We start from the raw sequence: 26,098 nt of genomic DNA on the forward strand, positions 1-26,098 counted from the left end.
AGATAATGGTAATTTCTATCACAATCAAAATAGAGGGAAAAATTTTGAACATCAGTAAGATAGGAATAATGGGGATAATCATGGGCAATTTAATAGAAGAAACAATCATAGAGGTAACTACTCAGAAAACTGCAGTCTGCCTCAATGAAGGTCCACAGTTTTGGGGCAAGAAAACACAACAAGCACAGGACCCCTAGTTTACACTTGCAATTGGACAACAATAAAAATGTTGATAATATGGCACAGGTATATGAAACTGAACAGAAGGAACATCAGATTTCTCATTTATGTTTTGATTTTTGTGATAGTATGTTTAATTATAGTGATATAGGTGCTAATTACAAACCAGAATGTGAGAGTAGTGAGAATTTTAACGTAGTATGTACTAATGATTTCTTCTTGTGTCAGAAAACAGTGTTATTGATGTATTGGTATGTAAATCAGGTGATGACTGTAATGGATAGGAATTAGGTGGTATTTTTTATGTAGATGTGAATGAGAGCTATGAAATAACTGAAGTTGCTATGTTTGAGGCTGGTAGCATATCGCAAATGAATGGAGGTGTTGATGGAGATCAGACTTGGGTTGTTAATGAAGTAATTTTGGAAGAATACAATGATGATGATGAGTGTCAGGTATTTGTGGAGTTTAAGAATAATGAAGTTTCAGAGTTATTTGTGAATGATGTTGAAAATACCAATAAGGTAAGTGATGTATGTGATGATGTAAGTGAGAGTTATGGAATACCAGTTCAGTCAAAGCAGTTTTTCATTAATGTCATGCAGAGTAATGATCCAAACAGTAAACATGAGTTATCTGTAAGCCTAGAGAATAAAGGAAAAAACTTCTTGAAGTTTGTTTTGTACCAGATTGATGATAACATAGATAAATGTGCATTCTGAAATAAGTTAGATGTGATTAGCCAAAATTTGTATCCAAATTGGTGGAATGAAGGGAAAGAAGATCTTAGCAGGGCTGTGATATATTTTGTGTTCCTTCTGTAGTAAGTGATGTTAGTTGTGCTATGGAACCCACGCATTTTGTTCCATATTTAACTGACAACATGAGTAACCAAAGAAATGCTATGAGGGCAGTAAAGTTGGTAAAACCCTGTAAAGACAGAGTGGATGTATCATTAGATTAAACAGAAAGTGATCTTTTACATGAAGTGTCTAATAACAGAAAAGATGATTCAGATTTTGGGTGTCCTTACATTAAGTTTGATCAGTGGGAAGGAACTGTTTGATTGACAAAGGTAGACCAGTTTGTGGTATGACCAAACAATTTAGAGACAAGATCCAGTATGGTAAGAATTATGTGGAAATGTCCATTGCATGTGTAAAGGTAAACAAAGCAAGTACTTAATATGTCAAGTACTGTTAACTTTCATTACAGAAGGCAAGACCTTCGAACATGGATGCATAATGATACCTAGCCTGGAAGAAAATATATACTATGTTTGCAAGCGGGAAAGCGCCGGTAGATAGGCACAATAAATAAAACACACAAACACACACACAGAATTTCTAGCTTTCGCAACCGACGGTTGCTTTTTCAGGAAAGAGGGAAGGATAGGGAAAGATGAAAGGATGTGGGTTTTAAGGGAGAGGGTAAGGAGTCATTCCAATCCCGGGAGCGGAAAGACTTACCTTAGGGGGGGGAAAAGGACAGGTGTACACTCGCGCGCGCACACACACACACACACACACACACACACACACACACACACACACACATATCCATCCGCACATACACAGACACAAACAGACATTTGTAAAGGCAAGTAACTCTTACTCAATCTATCTTTTCCTTATATTGTTCATATTCCAACCTAGAGTTTCCATTGCTTGAAACATAAACTAAAACTGTTTCTTATGGACTACTGCTTCTATTCCATAGATAAGTCTTCTGATTAAAAACCAATAGTCTGCAAAAAAATTGTTTTGAAATGTTGTTGTGTGTGTGAGACTGAAAAATAATACGTTTATTAATGTTAAAACTAATTGTGTATACATATCCTGTAAGCTGACTCATTCCGCATCATCTCAACAAAAGAATCATTCAAATGATGTATGGAACATGTAAGTAACTAACAACCAAGACTGGTTCACACACACACTTGGATACGTTGTGCGGGTGGGGTACACTGAGATGGAACTCCATTTCCACAGTTCATCTGGGGTGAGTGTTTGTGTTGGATGGAAGGGGGGAGGAGAAAAATGAGGCTGGAAGTGGGAGAGAGGGTTTAGGAAGGATGATTGCAGCTGGGTTGGAGAGAGAGCAGGTGCAAGGGTCTGTAAAAATCCAAGGATGATGTAGATAGCTATATACATAAAGATCCTGGATAATGTTCCTAAATGCAAATGTGTAAAAGTTGTTGCAAACCAGGTAAATGTGAAAAGATTTTTAAGCAAGTAACAATGCTAAGGATAGGCCTACCATTGTTCACATGACAGTGTGATGGCAGAAATGTTAAGAGCCATACTTAACATTGTTTGCATGCCTTAGTAAGGTGACAGTAAAATTAATTTTATAATGAGCTGTACCATAGATTAATTTGTGAGGTTGGTATACTTCATTATTTCAAAAATTGATAATGCACATCTTAAAATCATGGATGGAAGCATTTAGACCTTTTAAATAAGTGTTTTTGAGAGGTTTCTCAGTAATGTTTCATTAACTCTCCCAGAAAGTAAACAGTATTAAGTCAATGGTGGAAGTAAATATGTTATGGAAGTAAATATGTTAAGCAACAATTGATGTTTTTAAGAACAAAACTTTGGATAGAATTTATGATTTCAAAATATGTTGTTCCTCTAGAAACTTTTAAAACAAAGACTAATCTAAATTTAAAAAATCACAATGGATATTCTTGGAATATGTTATTTATGAGATTTTATTGAAACTTTACTTTGCAAAATTTTTAAATAACCAACTTTTCCCTTATCATAATGTCAGAGTCTTAAAACTAATTATGAAATTCTTTGATAAATGCAACATGATTCCATAAAACTCCAAACTACTGAGTGATGGCTGCATGGGCTTCAGGCCAAAAGTCATGATAAATAAATAAAATTTTTTACAGTAGAGGTCTTCATATATCATATATGTTTAGACTCTTTGCAGACATCTATTATTTCACTGCTTGTTAAAAATTGTGGGATGATCAACTTCAAGTTATGTTTTATGCAGCACACACAATGGGATGGCAAGATCTAGTAAAATACAAAACTTGATTCATCTTGCTGCTTCCTCACTATGTTACTCAAACATCCATCATTTAACATTGTCTTAAAAAATTTCTTAATGAACAAGCATAAACAAATTGGAAAATTGTGCAGATATTTATGCAGAAGAAAATCTGTCATGTATTTGTGGAGAACTCTTTCTTTTGACACTCCACTAACAACTATTAAGTTATTTATGTATAACATTAGTGTGCCTATTCAGTATTCACATAAATATGGTAATTTTCCAGCTGACTTCAAGACCCCATTAGATGGTGTGTTGTATGCTGTCTGTGTGTATGTGTGTGTATGTGTAGATGCTGTATGTGTGTCTGTAGCTTTTATCATTGTTTGTATGAGCAGTTTCACTGACAAATGTTAATAAATCTGTTAATATTCGTTGTATGAATAAGGTGATAATTTTATTGAACTTATCTCTTCATTGCAATTTCATCTCTGGTATCAAATCTCCTGGAACTTCTCAGGAATTTATTTTTAGTCTTTTTGGTGAATATTTAAGTCATTAATTCAAACACAGCTAGTCTTTGGCTATATCTGCTTGATGTTTACAAGCATCAACAGGAGAAATTCCAAGTTACGTCCACTTGGCAGCTTGCTGGACAGTGGCCCCCACTCTCTGTTGGCTAACAGCAGCATTTCAGAGCACTTTCAAGCTCTTACTCATTTATCTGATCCAGTCACTTCACAGCACCTGGCCATCTATATGATGCTCAACAAGACCTTGCGTTCTTTGTTGAATTTGTACCTAGCAGACACACCACTTGTAATGTTACAGATGGGTGGCAGGATACATTTTGATGATTGTTGGAAAGAATTGTGGGCAGGATGTTCCTCATTTCTGGACACAATGATAAGCAGTCAAGGCTGATTACATTTGGAGGATAATGCCTTTCTGTGAGGGCATTAGTGAGGCTTTCAGAATACAGGCAACAAAATTCACTGCAATTCACTGTCCACAGATGGCCAGAACATATGGGAGTGAAGTGCTTTTTTGGCGTGGAAAGTGATGTCAGCTATCAAAATGCAAGTACTGTCGATGGTTGCTGGGTTTGATACAGCAGAGGTAAGGATGGAGCAATTGGAGAAGTGGATGTCAATGTCCAAGAAGATAGCATTTTGGTTGGAAGAGGAGTGGCTGAAACAAATGGGAAAGTGCATTGTGCCTGTGGAAGAATGAAGATAGGGTGCAGCAGCCTTGTGGAGATCTGGTTCTTCTGTCTTGTGGTAGTGAATGACTGATCTTTTTTCTGTTGGGTTTGTGTTTCTGGTATGGGAATTGGAAAAGAATAGTGAGGCCACGCTTGAGATAGGGAACTGCTGGAAGGTAATCAGGGGGTGGTTAGGTAGGAGAGGGGAGGTTCACAGTTAGATGATGTTATGAACTGGGAGAAACAATAGGCAACATTGGGATTGGTTTGGCTTTTATTGGAACCATTGATAGCAAAAAAGATTTTCTGTGGTAGGGATGGGAAGAAGGAGAGTAGGGTGTAGAGCTATGTCTGAGGCTTTGAGATAGGACTGAACATTGTATTTACTTTTTGATGGATAGGCTGACAAAAAGGATTGGATTTCTTTTAGGTTATAGATTGTATGGCATATTGAGGGAGAGGGCTAGAGATGTGGAAAATAGAAGAGATCAGCAAGGCTATACCTGCCATTTGTGTGCTATGTGGGGTTTCACTGGGGTGAGGGCTGGGGAGAGTTAGGATTGGTGTTGATGGGCAGAGGTGCTCCAAGGTTGGGAATAGGTTGTGAATAAATCCAAGAACTTGTAGAACCGCTATCTGAAGTGCTCCTCCAGATGTCGGAGAGCAAAGGTTTCAATTTGGGAGCTGGGATTGCACAGTAACAGTATGCCTTGGAAGGAGCATAGACAGCTCAAGAATGGCTGCACCTTGCTAATTTGCATGTGAATTGGATGGCGCATCTACAGTTTTGAGAATCTTTTGCCCAGTATGCTGACTGTCTCACTATGGCTTCCACAGACAGGCACCATCCCCCAAATCTAGTTTGCAGATAGATTTCCCATATCATATTAACTAACATTCCTAAACTGCTGACCACCCTAGAAACCAGCTGCAAGGAACACACAGTAACATTCCAAATTGGAACAAGTGACCAAGAAGAGTTGACCACCCTTTGATGGAATACACAGGTGAGTAATATGCGCATGATTTCAGTGCCTATGGTTCTATAATCTTGCCAGCCTTAATCTCCACTAGCCCCCTACCCCAAACCCACATCTACTCTGTCACAGGATCTTAACTTCACCCATCACATCACAGTCCCACACCCTCTTGTTGCCAACCGTCTGCCCTCCTCTGTTTTGCCCCCCCCCCCCCCCCTCCCTGCCCAAAGTCTATTCCTCAGCATCATCGTCATTGTGCGCTGCACAAACTCAGTGATGCCAGTGCTTGTGTTCAATTCCTATCCTGTGCAACTGCCACCTCTCCCTCCCACATTGTTATCCTATGCACCAGTTGCCCCACCCTCCCAGCTGTCAGTAACCCTTCCCCAACCATCTCTCCTGCTCCATACCTCCTTTGCCTCTTCACTATTTCACCTGGCACAGTCCCATACCCCAGTTAAGTTATAGAGCTGCACACCTGACACAGTGTATTCAACTGGCACAATGTAGCTGTTCAAGTGTATGTGTTATGTGTGTGTACTCTAGTTCAAAAAAAGATTTGCCTGAAAACTAGAAAAGTTCTCAGTTGTTTACATACCTCTCAAAGTCCCAGTGCCTCTACAAATTTGGTGAGTTGTTACCTTTACTCCACAATCTCTTTTTGATAAGCTTTCTCAAGATTTGTTTCAATTTACTGGAATTCAGTTACATTTACAAGCTTAAACACTTTGTAAGATGTACAACGTATAGCTTATGAAGGTTATTATTAGGAAGCTGATATTACTAGGATGACCCAGTTTATACATTAAGATTCTAGTTATCAGAATGCTTTTCATTTGAATAATGATTACTGTATCTGGTTTCATAGACTTTTTCTGTTGTTCAGCTTGTATTTTCATAATCAGAAGTTTATCAAGTACGTTAAGTGTACGTTAAGTAGCAAGAAAAATAAGATCACATTTAGTGATCTCTTCTGTGTGTTTTCATCCTTTCTTTCCATTTCCTAGCTGCTCCAGCAAATTTTGAGTGACTCTACTTGGTTTCAATCTTGAACAAAGTGCCTAAATACTTAATGCCCTGTAATATCTTCACAGGTCATATTGTAATACCATATAATCTTGTGACATATCACTTAATATTTTCTTTAAGTTTTTTTTTCCTTGAACTTTTACTGTGGTTCTAGCATTGATGAGAAAATTTTAGCAGTAAAAACTGTATATTGACCTGTTAATTCCACAATTAACAGTTGTGATTCTGTCCTACAGCACTTGGCTAGCCAGATTGTTGGTGGTACAAAAGCACAGGATGAGGAAGAGGAGGAAGAAGAAGAACCTGAAGCTGAAGAAGATGAGCTGGGGTTAGAGGAAAGTGATGAAAATGCAGCAAAAAAGGAGAAGGTGAAACCAGAACCGAGCTATTATGAAGTGGTTGCAACACTGAAGTATAAAGATGTATGTTGATGTCTAATTGACATTTTGTGTAATGTCTGGGATAATCTCAATAACTCATACATTTCTACTCTTAGTACCAATGAAAGAATTTACCAAAACTGACATATTCTACATATGTACAAGTTGAGACAGCTAAGAGAGCCAGCCCCAGATATATTCAAAACAAGTAAATAGTTATAGTGGACAGCGTGCCAAGTTTTTTGATATATGCAAGTAATATTTAAGGTTTATTACTGTCGAATTATGACACCAACTTCTTATTTCCCCCCGTAGATGCAATTAGATACATTTTATGGTAGCATTGGAAAGAGCCTTCCAAGAGTACTTTAGTGATATGGTAATCTTGGAATTTGATCAACTGGTAATGAGATAACACTGTTGCAAACCACTGTGCTGTCAGGAAAAGAGGTCCCCAAACATTTACTTGCTGTACCAAATGTAAGCAAATACATTAGTTCGTGTGTTTCAAATGCTCAATTTCTTTTCCCCTTGAGCATTGATACATGTATGAAATAATCTCAGGGAGGGAATACCACTCACTGATTTTCACTTGGACTTGTTGCATCCCAGGTCAACATTTTAGTAACCCTGGGCCGAGTGGTGTGCCAAGAATGTGATTGAGATGCAAACATTGAAGTAACAACTGTTTTCTTATTGACCATGAACTAACTCAATACAGATTCATCAGAGGGCAAAAGTCCACACACAGGTACAACTGAAATGCCCTTATGATGTGTACCGAGTACTCACTGTGAAGTAAGTCCACAATCATCCATAGTGATGATGAACTGCAGAAGTGGGGCCTTTCAAAGTGGCTGTTGGACAGTAATTTCTGTGATCCTGGAGAAGGCTGAACTGGTGCTGTTTGATGAGTAGCATCAGTGGCAGTGGTTGTAGTCGAGAGCATAGATGGCTGGCAGTCATTTTGGAGCCCAGAGATGACTTGCCTTTGGAGGGCTCAGTGGTGACATAATTACCCATCAGCAGAGGAAAACAGGTGTAGTGTCACCTGGATACATGACTGTGTGGATGCTAATGGTTGCCTTTGATTGCAGTGCTGGTTACTGTGATTTGCATGTAATGTGTCGGTGAGTGTGGCAGCTGAATATGCAGGAGCCCAGCCCAACATATAGTATACACATTATATGACATTTCATGTGTTCTGCTGTCATCATTGTTACCTGGAGGACATCTCATTTTAATTATCCCCAGAAATAAAAGAGCAGAGATGATAAGTCTGGTGAGCATGCCTGTCATATAGAGTTTCCCAAATGACTAATCCAAAGAGCTCAAAATGTTAAGATCTGCACCACTGCATATATATCGTGAAGTCTGAATAGTTCCATGAGCAAGTTATCAGATCCTTACAATTCAGGGCACAGATTGATGGCCTTTTAGAGCACAGGTAAGTGCACAGAGTGCTCTTAAGCTGCATGTTTGCTTATATTTAGTACAGTGGGGTGTATATTTATACATCCTCTTCTATTGATGGAAGGACAATGGTTTGTGATTCTGTGTACTTTTTAATAAAGTTTCACACATTGTATCACTGAAGTCCTCTTTGAAGGCCCTTCCAAAGCCACAGAAAAAAGTGTGTGGTTTCATTTTTTTTAAAAATTTGGAGTCATAATTTGACAGCTATGAATGTTAAAAATTACTTGGTTCTGTCAGAAAATTGATCACATAGTTGCTATAACTGAGCGAAAACTGCCTGTTGGTATATTCACTTGTTGTGAACTGGTCCATCTTACCTTCCTCATCCTCTTTGTGTTTTATTAATGAGAATTTCAGTACCATATTTCAAAACTATAATAAAAATTATATCTTGTTTAAAAGTACGTGAGGAACTGAATATTTTTTATCACTGTAATAATGACTGGGAAATTTCAATTGTACCAGGATTTGGCTACAAAATTAGAAGTCAGTGGTAAATTTTCAAGGATCATTTGCTCAACCTAAATAATTTCAGTTAGTTTCTTGAGGGTAACTGAGCAATGACTTCTAAACTGCTTTCTTGATGGATTATTACTAAAATATCTGCTTTCTCATTTAATTGTGCATACATGCTTTTGCACTGACTTTTCCTCAAGCCAGTTTCTTTGTTAATGAGTGGATAATGAGAATGAAAATTCGACAGAGTGAAATATGAGTTAATTCAAAAATGACATAAATTTCATAGTATTGCTATTACTTTATAACATTTTGTACAAAGAATCATAATAATGCATGGCTAAGTGGATGATGGTACACATTACTGTAAAGAATAGATCTGCCACTGCTGTGTCAGGCAAAGTGTTATTTTTTGTGAAAACTGAGTGCATTTGAATCACAGAGATAGCTTAGTGTTGAAATGCTAGAAACATAGGTTTGCCTTTCCTTAATCTAGCTTCTAAGATAAGTCGTAGACTCAGTATTGCCTCACATGTTTCAATATATTTATGGAATCCAAACTGATCTTCCCCAAGGTCGGATTCTACCAGTTTTTCCATTCATCTGTAACGAATTTGTGTTAGTATTTTTCTGCTGTGGCCTATTAAACTGATAGTTCAGTAATTTTCACATCTGTCAACACCTGCTTTCTTTGGGATTGGAATTATTATATTCTTCTTGAAGTCTGACAGCATTTCACCTGTTTCATACATCTTGCTCACCAGATGCTAGGGTTTTGTCATGGATGGCTCTCCCAAGGCTATCAATTGTTCTAATGGAATGTTGTCTACCTCCAGGACCTTGTTTTGTCTTAGATCTTTCAGTGCTCTGTCAAATTCTCCATGCAGTATCATATCTCCCATTTCATCTTCATCTACATCCTCTTTCATTTCCATAATATTGTCCTCAAGAACACTGCCCTTGTATGGACCATCTATATACTCCTTTCTGCTTTTCCTTCTTTGCTTAGAACAGGATTTTCATCTGAGCTCTTGTTATTCATGCAAGTGGTTCTCTTTTCTCCAAAGGTCTCTTTAATTTTCCTGTAGACAGTATCTATCTTACCCCTAGTGATATACGCCGCTACATCCTTACATTTGTCTTCTAGCCATCCCTGGTTAGCCATTTTGCAGTTTCTGTCAATCTCATTTTTGAGATGTTTGTATTACTTTTTGTGTGTTTCATTTACTGCATTTTTATATTTTCTCCTTTCATCAATTAAATTCAGTATCTCTTCTGTTACCCAAGGATTTCTAGTAGCCCTCGTCTTTGTACCTACTTTATCCTCTGCTGCCTTCACTACTACATCTCTCAGAGCTACCCATTCTTCTTCTACTGTATTTCTTTCCCCCATTCTTGTCAATCATTCCCTAATGCTCTCCCTGAAGCTTTCTACAACCTCTGGTTCTTTCAGTTTATCCAGGTCCCATCTTCTCAAATTCCCACCTTTTTCAGTTTCTTCAGTTTTAATCTACAGTTCATAACCAATAGATTGTGGTCAGAGTCCACATCTGCCCCTGGAAATATCTTAAAATTTAAAACCTGTTTCCTAAATCTGTCTTACCATTATATAATCTATCTGAAACCTTCCAGTATCTCCAGACTTCTTCTGTGTATACAATATTGTGTTAGCTATGATTAAGTTATGCTCTGTGCAAAATTCTACATGTTCACCTACTCCATTTCCTTCTCTTCCTTTTCCTACCATCGAATTCCAGTCACCCATGACTATTAAATTTTCGTCTCCCTTCATTATCTGAATAATTTCTTTTATCTCATCATACATTTCATCAATCTCTTCATCATCTGCAGAGCTAGTTGGCATATAAACTGGTACTACTGTGGTAGGTGTGGGCTTTGTATCTATCTTGGTCACAATAATGCATTCACTATGCTGTTTCTAGTAGCTTACCTGCATTCCTATTTTTTTTACTCATTATTAAACCTACTCCTGCTTTACCCCTATTTGATTTTGTATTTATAACCCTGTATTCACCTGAGCAGAAGTCTTGTTCCTCCTGCCACCGAACTTCACTAATTCCCACTATATCTAACTTTAACCTATCCAGATATGTGAACAGTCTCCCTTGGAGATGACATCTCTCCAAATCTCTAACATACAAACTAGCAGTCATGACCAACGGTGCAAAACCTCTTGTAGGATAATTTATAATAAAATTGGTTCATTGACCATCATAGTATTTTGTGCATTTGAATATTAACATTACAAAACACCATATCTTGTACCACCCCTTAGCTGGGACAAATAAATAATTAGTCCTGCCAAGAGCATACTATTGGATGTTTTCTCCACCATGACCAAGCCAAAACTACTGTTTGTCTCTCAATGCCTGAAATGCTAGGTAAACACTATTCTCTTATCCCTAATTACTGTGTAGTGAAAATGTTTCTTCCCTCTTTTTATTTATTTATTTTTATATCAGAAACATACATATTATACACAATTGTGATGTTATTACTTTTGCTCAAAACTTGGCTATTTCCAATGCATTTACTGTTTCTTGATTATGTTCATCTTCTTTGCAGGAGGCTGGACACAGTTGGCATTGAAGCATATGATGAACAGTCTGCCTTCTCAGCAGTCACACTGAAAATCATCTTGATCAATGTAGCTCCATCTTGCCAAATTAATGTTTGATCTACCAACTCCAGATCTCACTATATTCAGGGACTTCCAAGTCATCCATTTCTCAACATAGCCAGGAGGTCGAGTTTCTAAAACAGTTTCCTAACCAAGAGGAGGGTAGGCCATAGTTGCAACCTAGCTTTTTCAGCACTGGTTCAAAGTGTCATTCATGTTCTAAGGAAACACCTCCTTGACTTCAGTTGTTGCAGGTGCAGTTCATACCCTTTTCTTGTTCATAACTCTTTCTCTTTGAACAGGAGGTGGTTTGTTCCTTCAAGGTGGCAAAGTCATTTGAACGGAGTGGATTTCAACATGGAGTGATTCTGCAGGAGTAATTGAGAGCTATGTCCACCTGTTTGACATATGTTGAAGCATACCAAACAGAACATGCATACTCTGTCACAGAATAGCATAGTGCCACTGGATCGGTTCATAGAGTTTTAGGTTGACTATGACACTGTTATCCAGTCAGTTTCCCTAGAAGATTGTTCCTGGTGGATGCTTTTAACATGCAGTTCATGCAGTGATTCATGAAAGTAAGAGATCTATCAAGTGTCACTCCTATAATAATGAAAACAATCAATTACTGACAAAATAATTTAATTGGATAGATAAAAAATCCACTCACCAGAACACACATAAAAGATGGTTGTAACTGGCAAGCATTACGGAGCCAGTGGCTCCTTCTTCAGGTAGAAGGGTTGAAGGAAAAGGAAGAGGGGTGAAAGAAAGGGCTGGAGAGGTCTAGGAAAAAAGGATAGATTCTGGGAAAGTCACCCAGAACTGCAGGTCAGGGAAGACTTACTGGATGGGCTGAGAAGGAAAGACTGATTCTTGCGATCTGCATTGGATGAGATTCGAAAAACTGAGAGCTTAGAGTTGGAAGACATGGTAATATGCAGACAGAGATTTCTGCTTAAACATCATGCATGAGTTAATAAGAGTGAACAGTTAAGTGCATTGCATGTAACAGAGGTGGGAGGTGATGTGTGAGAAAAATAGATGAGTGATACAATGAAAGATGTAGAAAACTAGAACGGAGTGAAGCAAAGAGTAGTTACTGTGAAGAAATGCCAAGGTGGAAGAAATTAATGTAAATTAAGGCTAGATGGGTGGGGAGAACCAGGGACATGTTGTTGTGCTAGTTCCCACCTGTGAAGTTCTGAGAAACTGGTGTCTGGGGGAAGAATCCAGATGGCAAGTGTGGTAAAACAGGTGCCAATGTCACGATTGTCATGTTGTACAGCATGCTCTGCAACAGGATATTGCAAGTTGCCAGTATACACCCTCTGCCTATGCCCATTCACCCTAATTGATAATTTGGTGGTAGTCATGCTGATGTAGAAGGCAGAACTTCCTAAAATCATGCCCTTAAATGAGATCCATTCTGTATGAAATTTTGCACACCACGCCTAGAATAGCTTTCTGTTGCCCTCCCAATCCCCAAAATATTCCTGTCAGACCCTAAGCTCCTTCTGCACCTATCTCCCTACCCTATGGTTCCTACCCCTGTGACCGTTCCTACTGCAAGACTTGCCCTATGCACTCTCCTACCACCACCTATAGCAGCGCTGTAATGGCAAAACAAATACTATACACCTGTGAAACAACACACATCATATACCAGCTGTAATGTAAACATATACGGGTGTTGCTGCATGAGGTCATCAAACAGCACGAGAATGTCAGGATGTTGAGCATTCACACAAACATCTTCCGGGTCGTCCTCCCACTGACCCTCAAACATATCGCTCAATATATCAGCAACAACGTTATCATGCTCCCTGATATGGTGCACGTTGAACCAAAAGGCACAAATAAACACAGCCCAATGCACCATATGACGTTTTTTATGGGGATGAGCTAAAACCCAACTAAGATCCTGGTTGTCCATTTCCAGGATGAACTCCCAGTGTTCCAAGTTAAAACTTTGATAAAATGTATGATGTCCTCCTTGGTTTTGGGATGGCAGAAACTATAAATGACCTTGGTCCATGAATGCTCAGTCCTAACCCCTTCTGCCAAAACAAAATGTCCAAAAAAGGATATCTCATGCCATGCTAAGGTAACATAAGATAGTTTGACAGTAAGACCCACTTGCCTCTAACACTCAGGAACAAGACATAGATGCTCTAAATAATCATCAAACTGGCACTTTAAATGAACACATCATCCAGATAGTTATAAAGGTATTTAAAGTTGAATTCACCAAGCACAGAATCAAGCAACCTGGAAAGAACTGGTGCAGTAGTAGACAGTCCAAAAGGAATCCGGTTAAACTTGCATAAGTTACAATCAGTATAGAAAGCTGTGGACATCTTGGACTCCTCGGAAAGAAGAAATTTGATAGGAGGCCTGATTCAGATCAAAAACCAAAAGATAATGAGCATCTGAAAACCAGTAAATACAGCTGTGCAAATTAGGAAGGGAAATGAACTTCAAGATGACCTTTTGATTAAGAATACAGCAGTCCACAACCAGTTGGATCTCCCTCCATTATTCTTCAGGGCTAAAAATATTGGCGAGGCACATGGCTAGGTGGAGCATATTTTTGACCAACTCGCAGATGCAGTGCGTTCATGTTATGTGGGGACAACCAGTACGGCGACTGCCTGACCGAAATCTGATCAGACAACAAAATATGATATTCAATATGGTCAGTAGCAACTAATCTGCTTGTCAGTACTTGACTGGGAGGCATGTGCACCACATCAAAGTTCGTACTACAAATATAGTTTTTACTCAGGCTCACCCCTTTAGAGTGTTGGCACAAACAGAACTTCATTTCAAGACGAAACCAAAATAACATTGATGGCATGTGCAATCTAACATGAGCCCCATTTGACCAACAAAATTGGATCCCCGTTATAGATCAGTACTGAGACCCTCTGTGCCACCAAAACTTCCATAGGCTCAAAAAACTCACCAATCCAACAAAAAATGCATACACAGCCTGCGAAGGAAATAGCTTGACCATTAACGGTCCTACAAGAAATGCCTATGGGTTTTAAGTTGGGCAGATTACAAATGTCCATGGATCTGGAATACCACTGATGACTCATTAGTGAAATACTACTATCTATGCCCAACAAAACATGATTAACATAAGATCCAACAATATTGAGAGAACTGTTGGTCACCACTTTAAGTTTATTACACTGACTTGGCAACACTGAATTCGTACCATGCCTGGCCCTCTTCAGGTGTCAGTTGTTATGTTGTTCCTTACCACTGGATTCACATTGGTGGGCAATATGTCCCTGCTGACCACAGCAATAGCAATTGCCTTTAATGGTTGGCATCTTATTAGCAGAACCAATTCCTGGAGTTGGGTTAGCAAAAGCCTGATACGATGCCCTCTCGCAGGCTCTCTTTTGATTGACTTGCTTAGCCCATTCCATAAGAATAACAAGACTATCCAACTTCATGATAGGTCACGTCCATCTCATTAAGTAGAACCCTGGAATGATCCTCCAGCTTAATACCTTGCAAGCTAGTGTAAACAAACTCATGCTGTCACATGTACATTGAAAGCTATGGCTGCCATATTTACTTCACAAATGCCGTGAACTAGATCCTCATCCTCTTTCTGAACCTGAAAGAAATAATAACTGACTAGGTTGCTCTTTACCTTAAAAGCCATACATTTCCTCAGGTCCTCCTGCTCGCAATTCTTTTAGGGATCACCTTCTATCTAAAATGCACTGACCATTTCGGTCAAGGACCCCAGACCATCTGGAAAATGTTTCCCCATGACATCTTGAAAATCTCAACTTGCCCCTCTAGTTTAATGGAAAACCACATAAAGCTAACTAATTTCTGTTGCATGTCAACAACAAGGCATTCCATGCCATATAGTACACTCAGGAAAAGATTGGGAATTTTAGCAAATACAGCAGGAGGTTTCTCTATATCATCAGTTCTGTATGACAGGGATAATTCCTCATGTTAGGTGACTTCAGTTTCTCTGAACTCACTAACCCCTTGATCACTCTCCCACTCTAAGGGGCTCAAACGAATCTGCAAATTGACCGAATCTGCAAATTGACCGCCAGTTATAAAGGCAGTCAATCTCAGGATTGAGCTGAAATCAGTGACCACCATCACTAAATCTTCAACCTACATTAACCAATGCACAGTTTGCACCTGCATTCGATATACTCAGGCATGGAATGGGGTTTGCTGAAGCTCAGAGAGGGAAGCAGCACAATATTCAGGGGTGGTGCTCACATGTCCTATCCACTCCATTTGCACCAGGACTGACACCCCCACAGCTGCAAGAAGTTGCTAGATGGTTCAGGGATGTCTCCATCTTCAGTTAATTCATGGATGCAACACTTGTACTTTAGCTGTTCCTTCTTCAAACAGCCTACTCCCATCATGACTCTGGACTCCATGTGGAATGGAATGCACCTGGAACCCAAACTTCAAAAAGAATATCAATTCTGTCTGAACAGGAAGTAACAAAATAGAGCATTAAACTGTAACTAAATGACATGAATGATGCTCAGTAGATTTCAGTCCTTCCCCATAAAGACAACCACACTCTGCTACCAGAATGGTATGCAATACCAACATCAGGCTGTCTGTGATAGAAAGGACAGGGCCAAGGGGAAACTGAACGTCATTTGTGTTGTAAACTTTCTCTTTATTTTAACAGAACGCAATAAATTAGAGTTACTAAACATCTGTTGGAAAAACATCTCCAGTGTTATTTACTACTTAGAAACAGAATAATTTACATTCATAAAACTAAACCAGATTGATTAATAGCAAACAGATTAAAAACAATAATAAAAACTGCAGCAATACAATAAAGAAGCTAAAAATTCTTTCTTGAAAGAAACTTTAAGGTTTACAATCCAAAATAGAAATATACTCTGCAAATAAATAAACACCATATAACAAAACTACTATACTGCCAGATAGTGGAGGCATGCAAGAGAAATAATCAGACAAAATTTATTGCATATGGACTGATACAAATAGTAAGTGGGAACCTCTATGAAATTAACAAATCCTATATCTCCCAGTATTTGTCCAGCAAAAAGCAACAGTGCATACAAGGAGTAAGATTAATAACCATTCAGTCGACTGAGACACACTTGCAGAAACACATTTAAGTAAATAAATCTTGAAATAACTCATTTGGCAAATTTGCACTTCAACAATTTATGGGAGCTATAAATAAAAAAATATTAAAAGGATAGGTTCAGTAGGCATGCAGTGGTTAAGACACAAATACATTTATGTGTTATACAACCTTGTCTTGGCAAGACATAGTAGGCTTAGAAAGATTAAGTGGTGCAGGATCACCTGCACCCAGTTGGCCATTTCTCCATCCAATTTACAACATATTACCTCTGTAGGTGACAGTTTTGTAACTGAATGTAATTGAAGTGACTGCGTACCACAACATGAAATGTGATTAAGTTCTAAATTGTGTACACTCCTCATCTTGACTACTGACACATGTTTATTCTTTGTTTTATACAATTATTCCTTGGCTTTGTCTTTCAGTGTTTTCTCAGGCTGTTGTGTTCCTTGTATGTTATTAAATACTGCCATTAAAGTGAACATGTTTAAACCACATCATTTTTGGTGATGATACAGTGATGATTTCCAGTGTTTAACTGAAACTTTCTTATAGTGCTGCTTAGAACATCAAACACGAAACAGTCACACCAAGCACCTGATGTTCCTATGAGTGCACTCATTAACTGTGTCATGGTTGAACCACCACCATTCTGGCAGCAAAATTCAGCTTTGTGGTTTGCACAACTTGAAAGCCAGCTTATGCTACCTCATGTGACTGCCAGTGAAACTTAAGTACTGTTACATTCTTGGAGCATTGAATGAAGATATTGCTGCAGAAGTACACGATAGTTTTGCTCCACCACCAAGCCACAATCAGTACTTGGCTATTAAAAACTCCATAATCGCCTGTCACAGCTCAAAACAAAACGTCTAGAAAAGTTACATCATACTGAGGAGTTAGATGACCACACCCCTTTACAGTTACTGCACCACCTCTTGTCATGAGCAACTAAAGCCATCAACAAAGACAATCTATGGAACATGTGGCTGTTGCACCTACCACCACATTTGCAGAAGATACTTACAGTATGAGCTGGTGATCTTCACACACTTGCACAAGCTGCAAATTGTATCGCAGAGATGTGCCTGTTCACATGTGTAGCAGCCATTTGCCCACAGTCAGACTGTACTCTAGTCAGACAATACTCTCACATACTTGCAAGCACAAATCACTGAACTTACAGCACAAGTCGTTGCTCAGCAAACACAACATTCCAGTCGCCAATTGCAGCACGACCAATGATCTAAGAAATGCCTTCTGCCACAAGAATTTGTTCATTCTGCAGGTAGTTTGGCCCTCATGTGTGGAAATGCAATCAACAGTGTGAGATGGGAAACATGCCTGGAAGTCAGAATGATGGCGACTGGCTCTCCAAATGACAGCCATCAACTGTTTGTCAGAGAGCACTACATAAAACTGCAATTCTTAATGGACACAGGTATTGACGTATCAGTGTACCCATCTGCTGTGCCACAGCTGTAATGACTGTTGTTTCTTTGCTACTAGAGCTTTATTATCCAGACGTATGGTCATATGACACTGTTTCTAAACTCAGTCACAAGTTTGAATGGCAATTCACTATGGCAGATGTGGTGCTCTCTGTCTCTGAAGGAGACTTTTTGTTATTTTGCGGACTGCTACCAGACCTTTGTCATTGTCGCCTCCTTGACACTTTAAATTAACTTAGCCAGTCATGGATGAACATGCTGTGTTGACAACCCTGCTGTACGAATGATTGCAGATGATTCTCCATACTTAGAACTCCTAAAGCAGTTCCTGGAGGTCACTCAGTGGCTACCCACACTAGCATCAGTACAGCATTGAACAGTGCATCCATAGTAACTATGCCATGACCATTGATTCATGCTTGATCTCATTGCTTAACACTGGAGAAATTGAAAGTGGTGAAGCAAGGGTTTTCCTTCACACATTTTATCAAATATCTGTCACTCCAGAAGAAATTGTTAAAACTCTTGTGTGTACATCATTTGACCTCAAAAAATTTATTAGGATGTATTTTAGACTATGCAATGCTGTACAAATCTTCCAGCAGCATGTGGACGAAGTCATGTGTGTTCTCCACATCAGCTTTGTCTATGTTGATGAAGTGTTGGTGTTGTCCAGCTCTAAAGTGGAACACCTGAAACTCCTACATCAAATCTTTACTTACATCTGTTCACATGGATTACTCATAAATCCATGGAATTGCGCATTTGGTGCAGGAGTAGCCCATCCATTGGATTATAACATCGATACTCAAGGAATCTGGTTGTCACAGGAGAAAGTGGAAGCCATAACTGACTCCCCATACCTGTGACAGTTGCTACGATTCCAATTCTTGCACAACCTTGTACTCTTGGTCACTCCATTGAATGGGGTCTTGCAGGGTTCACTGAAACCAAATGACAAACTGCTGTGGACTATGAGGCTGAGAAAACCTTTATGAAAATGAAGACTTCTCTCTCTGACCCTGTATTGAGTAGATCATCAATAACAACCCTTGGCATTGTTCAGCCAGAAGCTATCTCCAATGCAGCAGATCTTGTCAGCATACTCATACGATCACATGTTGTAGACAGCGAACAGTTCCATCAAGAAAATCTGCCATATGCTCAAGGATCATCAGTTTGTGCTTTCTGTCAGAGACCAGAGAAAGAACTGCCATGTCAACTGTGCCACTACATAGAACAATTTATGACTTGCGTAGTCCAAGTTGAGGGAGGACTGAATATGCCAGGAATTAACGGTGCAGTTGACTATGAAGCATTGCCTTGGCAAAGCAATATGACATGAGCCGTGAGATTTACATGTATGGCCATCTGGTCTACAGTCCAGTTACATCCTGGTGCCATGTCAGATGTATTGTTGTCCTGTGAAGTTTCTATATTAGACACTGCTGTTTCTGACAGCTAAATTTTAATAGCAGGCAATTGTGTGTCAAATAATTTGTCTCACCCTGGTATCCCTGTCTCTTTAGCAGTGGTCTGTGGAAGTCCACAGCCATTAAATCTCACAAACATGTAGATATTACTGGATACAAAAGTTTACGTATTCTGGAGGCTGTTGATTTCATTTTTGACATAAGACACAGATCCTATGTATTTTCTGTACTTATATATTTAAATTCTTATAATAGTGGAGTAAATATTTTTAACACCGAAATAGGCGTGCCCCAGGCATATGCACTATGTTAATGATTCCACTTCACTTTTTGATATATACAGGAACCATTTGTTTGCTTTCATGTTTTTGTGAAATTAAATTCCTCAATTTAGTTTCCTAAAGTCATTCTCCTGTAACTTGTTATTTTGAAAGTTTTTGGTGTGAATTAGGAACCATTTACCATTTTTTTGATTACTTAATATATTAATAAAAATGTTTTATGTCTTTTTTCACTTATTGCCTTGTAGGAAATAGACTATAAACTGACCTTATACTCTGATATTATATTCTTGTTTGCTTGTGTACTTTTTGGCATCATTTCCTCATGCATATTCTATTGAGAATTTAAATTTGTAGAAATAATGTCTGTCTTGGGAGTCTGTTGTGGAGTGACCTACTTTTTAATAAGAATGGTGGTGCACCATGGTTGCTATTTACAATTGTGTCATTTTCTTCTAGCAAGTATTTGAATTTCTTGAATGACTGTACCATGACTAATATTCCCTTTTCTGTAATGCTGTAATTTCTTTCATGATGAATTAACACTCTGCTTACAGAGACAATTTATCTATGTTGTATTGCATTTTCTCTATAATTTCATGAAAAATTTGTCATCCTAATCCACTGATGGATCTGCTGCTAAGTGAAATGGGTATCTGAAATTAGCATGGAATAATAATTGTGCTTTTTCTAAAATTTCTTACGTTACTTGGAAATCTGCACTACATTGCTAAGTCCAGTTCCATGGTGCATTTTGTTTCATTAAAGCTAGTAATGTAAGTGTATTTAAGACAGCATTCAGTTGGAACTTCCTGTAGACACCTATTTCCCAGATATGATTTCAGCTGCTTTTTGTTTACTAGTTCCGGACACAGCTTTATTGCATCCAACCTATGTATATCTGGCTTTATTCACTTTGTATTAATATTATGACCCATAATTTTCCTTTATTTCTCTCAAACTGAGATTTGGATAACTAAATAGTTATACTTTGTGACTCTTGCCCCATGAATAATTGTTTGAAGTTTTGCAATACTCATTCTATATTCTACATGTAACTACAGTATCGTCTATGTAAGTTACTATATTTTCTTTTGGTTGTTGTCATTATATAGCTTTATCTTGTGTTCTTATGAAAACAGACACAGCTGTATTTAATCCAAATAGTAAGACTCTGAGCAGGTAGCATATTCCATCAAACAAAACTATGCATACTTTCTCAAATCTGTCGCCAAACATACCCTCCAGTAGCCCTCCATGAAATCCAAGGTGCTGATATTCTTATCTAGTTAACAGTTCATCAGTTATAGTCAGCTTATCCCTGCAGCCTCTACTATTTTATTTATGTTTCACACATCCAATACTAAGAGGAATGATCCATCTGGTTTTCTGACCACTACTACAGAATTATTGCTCAAAATTTCAATAATTTCCCATTATCTCTATTTCTTGTCATGATAATTCTTTTAAAGATATGTGTATTAGATATGCCTAATATAAAATGGTTCATGATATTTTATTTTTGGCTTACTTTTAAAATTCTCTATTATCCCTGGTAGCATAGAGAAAATATTTTTATACTTATTTAATATTGATACTAATGTATTCTTTTCACTTGTACTTAGGCCTGTAGACTTATTAACAATTCAATTTATATCCACCTAATCATTACTGCTATTGATTGAAATTTGTTTATTTCAAATGTTGTCTAATAATAAAACTTCAGCCATAAGTTTTATTTTTAATAAATGAGTTGTACTAGGTTCTAACTACAAGTGAACTTTTGATATGTTCTGTTCATATTTAAAAGTCACTGTATCCTGTATATTCATTAAAGTTTAGTGACACTTTATTTTCTGTTAGCCAGTCAACAACTAATAGAATTGAGACTTTCAGTTCAACTACTGAATACAAGGGGTATTCAAATGTCTAAACTTTCAGTATTAAATGTAATCAGTAATTCTGTAATTGGTTTACTAGTTGTTGTTGTGATCCCAGTAACTTTTATTCCAATTGCTTGTAAAGTAGTCAGATTGTTTAATAAATCATTCTGTTCTATAACACCTTCATCAATAATACAGATTTTGCTTCATGAGTCTAAGATAATATCAACTGGTATATTTTGCAATGAACCTTCAGTTTAAAGTAGTTATTCATTTTGTAAACTTATCCTTCTAAAAGTTCATCATATAATTTGTTGCTGCTATTAAATCTTACAACCATACTGTTGCATATATGTGGCTCATCTACGTATGCCTGCATGTGTCTGGCATCCAAGCCATTTCCTGGAAGCCTATTAGTTTTCTCATCCTCCATTATTTTTGTTTTGAACTATGTTACTTGAATTGTTTCTATTACATGTATTACTTCTTCACTTATGTCCTGAATTAGAGTACTCTTGATTGTTCCTCCCTCTGTTTGTGTGTTGGTCATCATCGCTTTGATTACCTTTTGACCATTTACTGCTGCCATTACTGTTAGTATGGTAGGATTATTACTACTGTTACTGTTATTATCTCTTCACCTGTTAGATATTTTTATGCAGTTTCTATTCGTTGCAAATATTCCAATAATGGTGAAATCTTTCCCCAATTTTTCCCTATCAGTTTATCTTTCACTTGCCAAAGTAATCTGCTAATAACTATTTTCAGTAAATATTCCTCTCACATTGGGTCATCCAAGTGTTTTGCCTTGTTTAAGTGACATTTCACAAAATCTCTGTCCAGTAATTACTATTACATCACTTAGGACCAAATAATTTCAAGTGTGATTTCTTTTGAGCTTCCTCACTCCAGTATTTGTCGTAAGTGCTAAAAATCTTAACAGCAACATCCCTCTATGTGCTGTGTTGCCATTCAAGTGACTTATAATACATCTTTTTTTATTTTAAACAGTCCCTGTTTTAGGTAAAGTTTCTTTAAATGCTTTAAGAAATTGTACTGGATTTATATCTCCTAGTGGTGAAAATTTGGGAAATTTGTGGTTTACTCCTTCACTTAGTAAAGCAGTAAAATAATTACAAGTAATATGTTGCATTTTAGTTTTGGCTATTAAGTTCTGAACTTCTTTTATTACTTACTGTTTCTGAGTAACACACCACGATCATCTATTAATACAATGTCATCTTGCTTTTTAACACTTTTGTTTGTTTCTTTTTTACTATATTCCATATTGCTTTCGACTTGTTTTCTGTCCCTATGATTACTTTGTCGTTGCTCATTGTCTTGACTGTTTTAATTACCCTTATAAATTTTCTTATATGTCTTAACATATTCAGCAAAGTGTCCATCTTGGTTGTCTTTTCTCAGGTGATTGAGAAGTTTTAGCTTTTGACTGGATACTCTGATAGCAAGTGTTATCCACTGGCTGCTGTTCCTTGGCATGACATTAATTCTTGTCAGTTTTATTGAAAAACACATCTGAAATATAGACATGAAAGTATTATAAAATGCATTGAATGATTCATCTACATCTACATTTATATTCCACAAGCCACCCAACGGTGTGTGGTGGAGGGCACTTTATGTGCCACTGTCATTACCTCCCTTTTCTGTTCCACTCGCGTATGGTTCGCGGGAAGAACAACTGCCAGAAAGCATCCGTGCTCACTCGAATCTCTCTAATCTTACATTCGTGATCTCCTCCGGAGGTATAAGTAGGGGGGAAGCAATATATTCGATACCTCATCCAGAAACGCACCCTCTCGAAACCTGGCGAGCAAGCTGCACCGCGATGCAGAGCGCCTCTCTTGCAGAGTCTGCCACTTGAGTTTGCTAAACATCTCCGTAACGCTGTCACGGTTACCAAATAACCCTGTGACGAAATGCGCCGCTCTTCTTTGGATCTTCTCTATCTCCTCAGTCAACCCGATCTGGCACGGATCCCACACTGATGAGCAATACTCAAGTATAGGTCGAACAAGTGTTTTGTAAGCCACCTCCTTTGTTGATGGATTACATTTTCTAAGGACTCTCCCAATGAATCTCAACCTGGCACCCGCCTTACCAACAATGAATTTTATATGATCATTACGCTTCAAATCGTTCCGTACGGATACTCCCAGATATTTTTCCGAAGTAACTGCTACCAGTGTTTGTTCCGCTATCATATAATCATACAATAAAGAATCCTTCTTTCTATGTATTCGCAATACATTACATTTGTCTATGTTAAGGGTCAGTTGACACTCCCTGCACGAAGTGCCTATCCGTTGCAGATCTTCCTGCATTTCGCTGCAATTTTCTAATGCTGCAACTTCTCTGTATACTACAGCATCATCCGCGAAAAGCTACATGGAACTTCTGACACTATCTACTAGGTCATTTATATATATTGTGGAAAGCAATGGTCCCATAACACTCCCATGTGGTTACATCTGTAATTGTCTCTCCATTGAGAACAACATGCTGTGTTCTGTTTGCTAAAAACTGTTCAATCCAGCCACACAGCTGGTCTGATATTCCGTAGGCTCTTACTTTGCTTATCAGGCGACGGTGCGGAACTGTATCGAATGCCTTCCGGAAGTCAAGGGAAATGGCATCTACCTGGGAGACTGTATCTGATATTTTCAGGGTCTCATGAGCAAATAAAGCGAGTTGGGTCTCACAAGATCACTGTTTCCAGAATCCATGTTGATTGCTACAGAGTAGATTCTGGGTTTCCAGAAATGACATGATACGTGAGGAAAAAAAAATTTTGAGCAAATTCTGTGTTTCCAGAAATGACATTATATGCGAGCAAAAAAAATTTCTTTCAACGCTTTGAGAAATTGTACTGGATTTATATCTCCTGGTGGTGAAAATTTGGGAAATTTGTGGCTTACTCCTTCACTTAGTAAAGCAGATTGATGACAGAGATATAGGCCTATAGTTTTGCGCATCTGCTCAACGGCCCTTCTAGAAAACTGGAACTACCTGTGCTCTTTTCCAATTATTTGGAACCTTCCGTTCCTCTAGAGACTTGCGCCACATGGCTGTTAAAAGGGGGGCAAGTTCTTGGCGTACTCTGTACAGAATCGAATTGGTATTCCGTCAGGTCCAGTGGACTTTCCTCTGGATTTCAGTTGCTTTTGTATTCCTTGGACACTTATTTCGATGTCAGCCATTTTTTCGTTCATGCGAGGATTTAGAGAAGGAACTGCTGTGTGGTCTTCATCTGTGAAACAGCTTTGGAAAAAGGTGTTTAGTATTTCAGCTTTACGTGTGTCATCCTTTGTTTCAATGCCATGATCATCCCAGAGTGTCTGGATATGCTATTTCGATCCACTTACTGATTTAACGTAAGACCAAAACTTCCTAGGATTTTCTGTCAAGTCGGTACATAGAATTTTACATTCGAGTTCACTGAACACTTCACGCATAGTCTTGCTTAAGCTAACTTTGACATCGTTTAGCTTCTGTTTGAGTGAGAGGTTTTGGCTGCATTTAAACTTGCAGTGAAGCTCTCTTTGCTTTTGCAGTAGTTTCCTAACTTTGTTGTTGAACCACGGTGAGTTTTTCCCGTTCCTCACAGTTTTACTCGGCATGTACCTGCCTGAAACGCAGTTTACGATTGCCTTGAACTTTTTCCATAAACACTCAACATTGTCAGTGTCAGAACAGAAATTTTCGTTTTGATCTGTTAGGTAGTCTGAAATCTGCCCCCTATTACTCTTGCTAAACAGATAAACCTTCCTCCCTTTCTTTATATTCCTATTTACTTCCATATTCAGGGATGCTGCAACAGCCTTATGATCACTGATTCCCTGTTCTGTGATTACACAGTCAAAAAGTTCAGGTCTGTTTGTTTTCAATAGGTCCAAGATGTTATCTCCACGAGTCAGTTCTCTGTTTAATTGCTCGAGGTAATTTTCAGATAGTGCACTATAATGTCACTCGATGCTCTGTCCCTACCACCCATCCTAAACATCTGAGTGCCCCAGTCTATATCTGGTAAATTGAAATCTCCACCTAAGTCTATAACATGCTGAGGAAATTTATGTGAAATGTGTTCCAGATTGTCTCTCAGTTGTTCTGCTACTAAAGCTGCTGAGTTGGGAGGTCGGTAAAAGGAGCCAATTATTAACCTAGCTCGGTTGTTGAGTATCACCTCCACCCATAATAATTCACAGGAAGTATCCACTTCTATTTCAGTACAGGATAAACTACTACCAACAGTGAAAAACACGCCACCACCGGTTGCATGCAATCTATCCTTTCTGAACACCATCTGTGCCTTTGTAAAAATTTTGGCAGAATTTATCTCTGGCTTATGCCAGCTTTCCATACCTATAACGACTTCAGCTTTGGTGCTTTCTGTCAGCACTTGAAGTTCTGGTACTTTACCAATGCAGCTTTGACAGTTTACAATTACAATACCGATTGCTGCTTGGTCCCCGCATGTCCTGACTTTGCCCCACACCCTTTGAGGCTGTTGCCCTTTCTGTACTTGCCTGAG

At 38.3% G+C, this 26,098-nt stretch overlaps 1 protein-coding gene across 1 annotated transcript in view; it reads left to right on the plus strand.

The window, feature by feature from the left end:
• LOC126339176 (adenylate kinase 7-like) overlaps positions 1-26,098 on the plus strand; it is a 114,862-nt gene that overhangs the window by 26,616 nt on the left and 62,148 nt on the right. Inside the window, exon 2 of the mRNA XM_050001613.1 lies at positions 6,642-6,827. Coding sequence (XP_049857570.1) covers positions 6,642-6,827 — 186 coding nt within the window. The remainder of the gene's footprint in view (positions 1-6,641; positions 6,828-26,098) is intronic.

Source organism: Schistocerca gregaria, chromosome 1 (assembly GCF_023897955.1).
Source record: "Schistocerca gregaria isolate iqSchGreg1 chromosome 1, iqSchGreg1.2, whole genome shotgun sequence".
In the NCBI taxonomy this organism is placed as follows: Eukaryota; Metazoa; Arthropoda; class Insecta; order Orthoptera; family Acrididae; genus Schistocerca; species Schistocerca gregaria.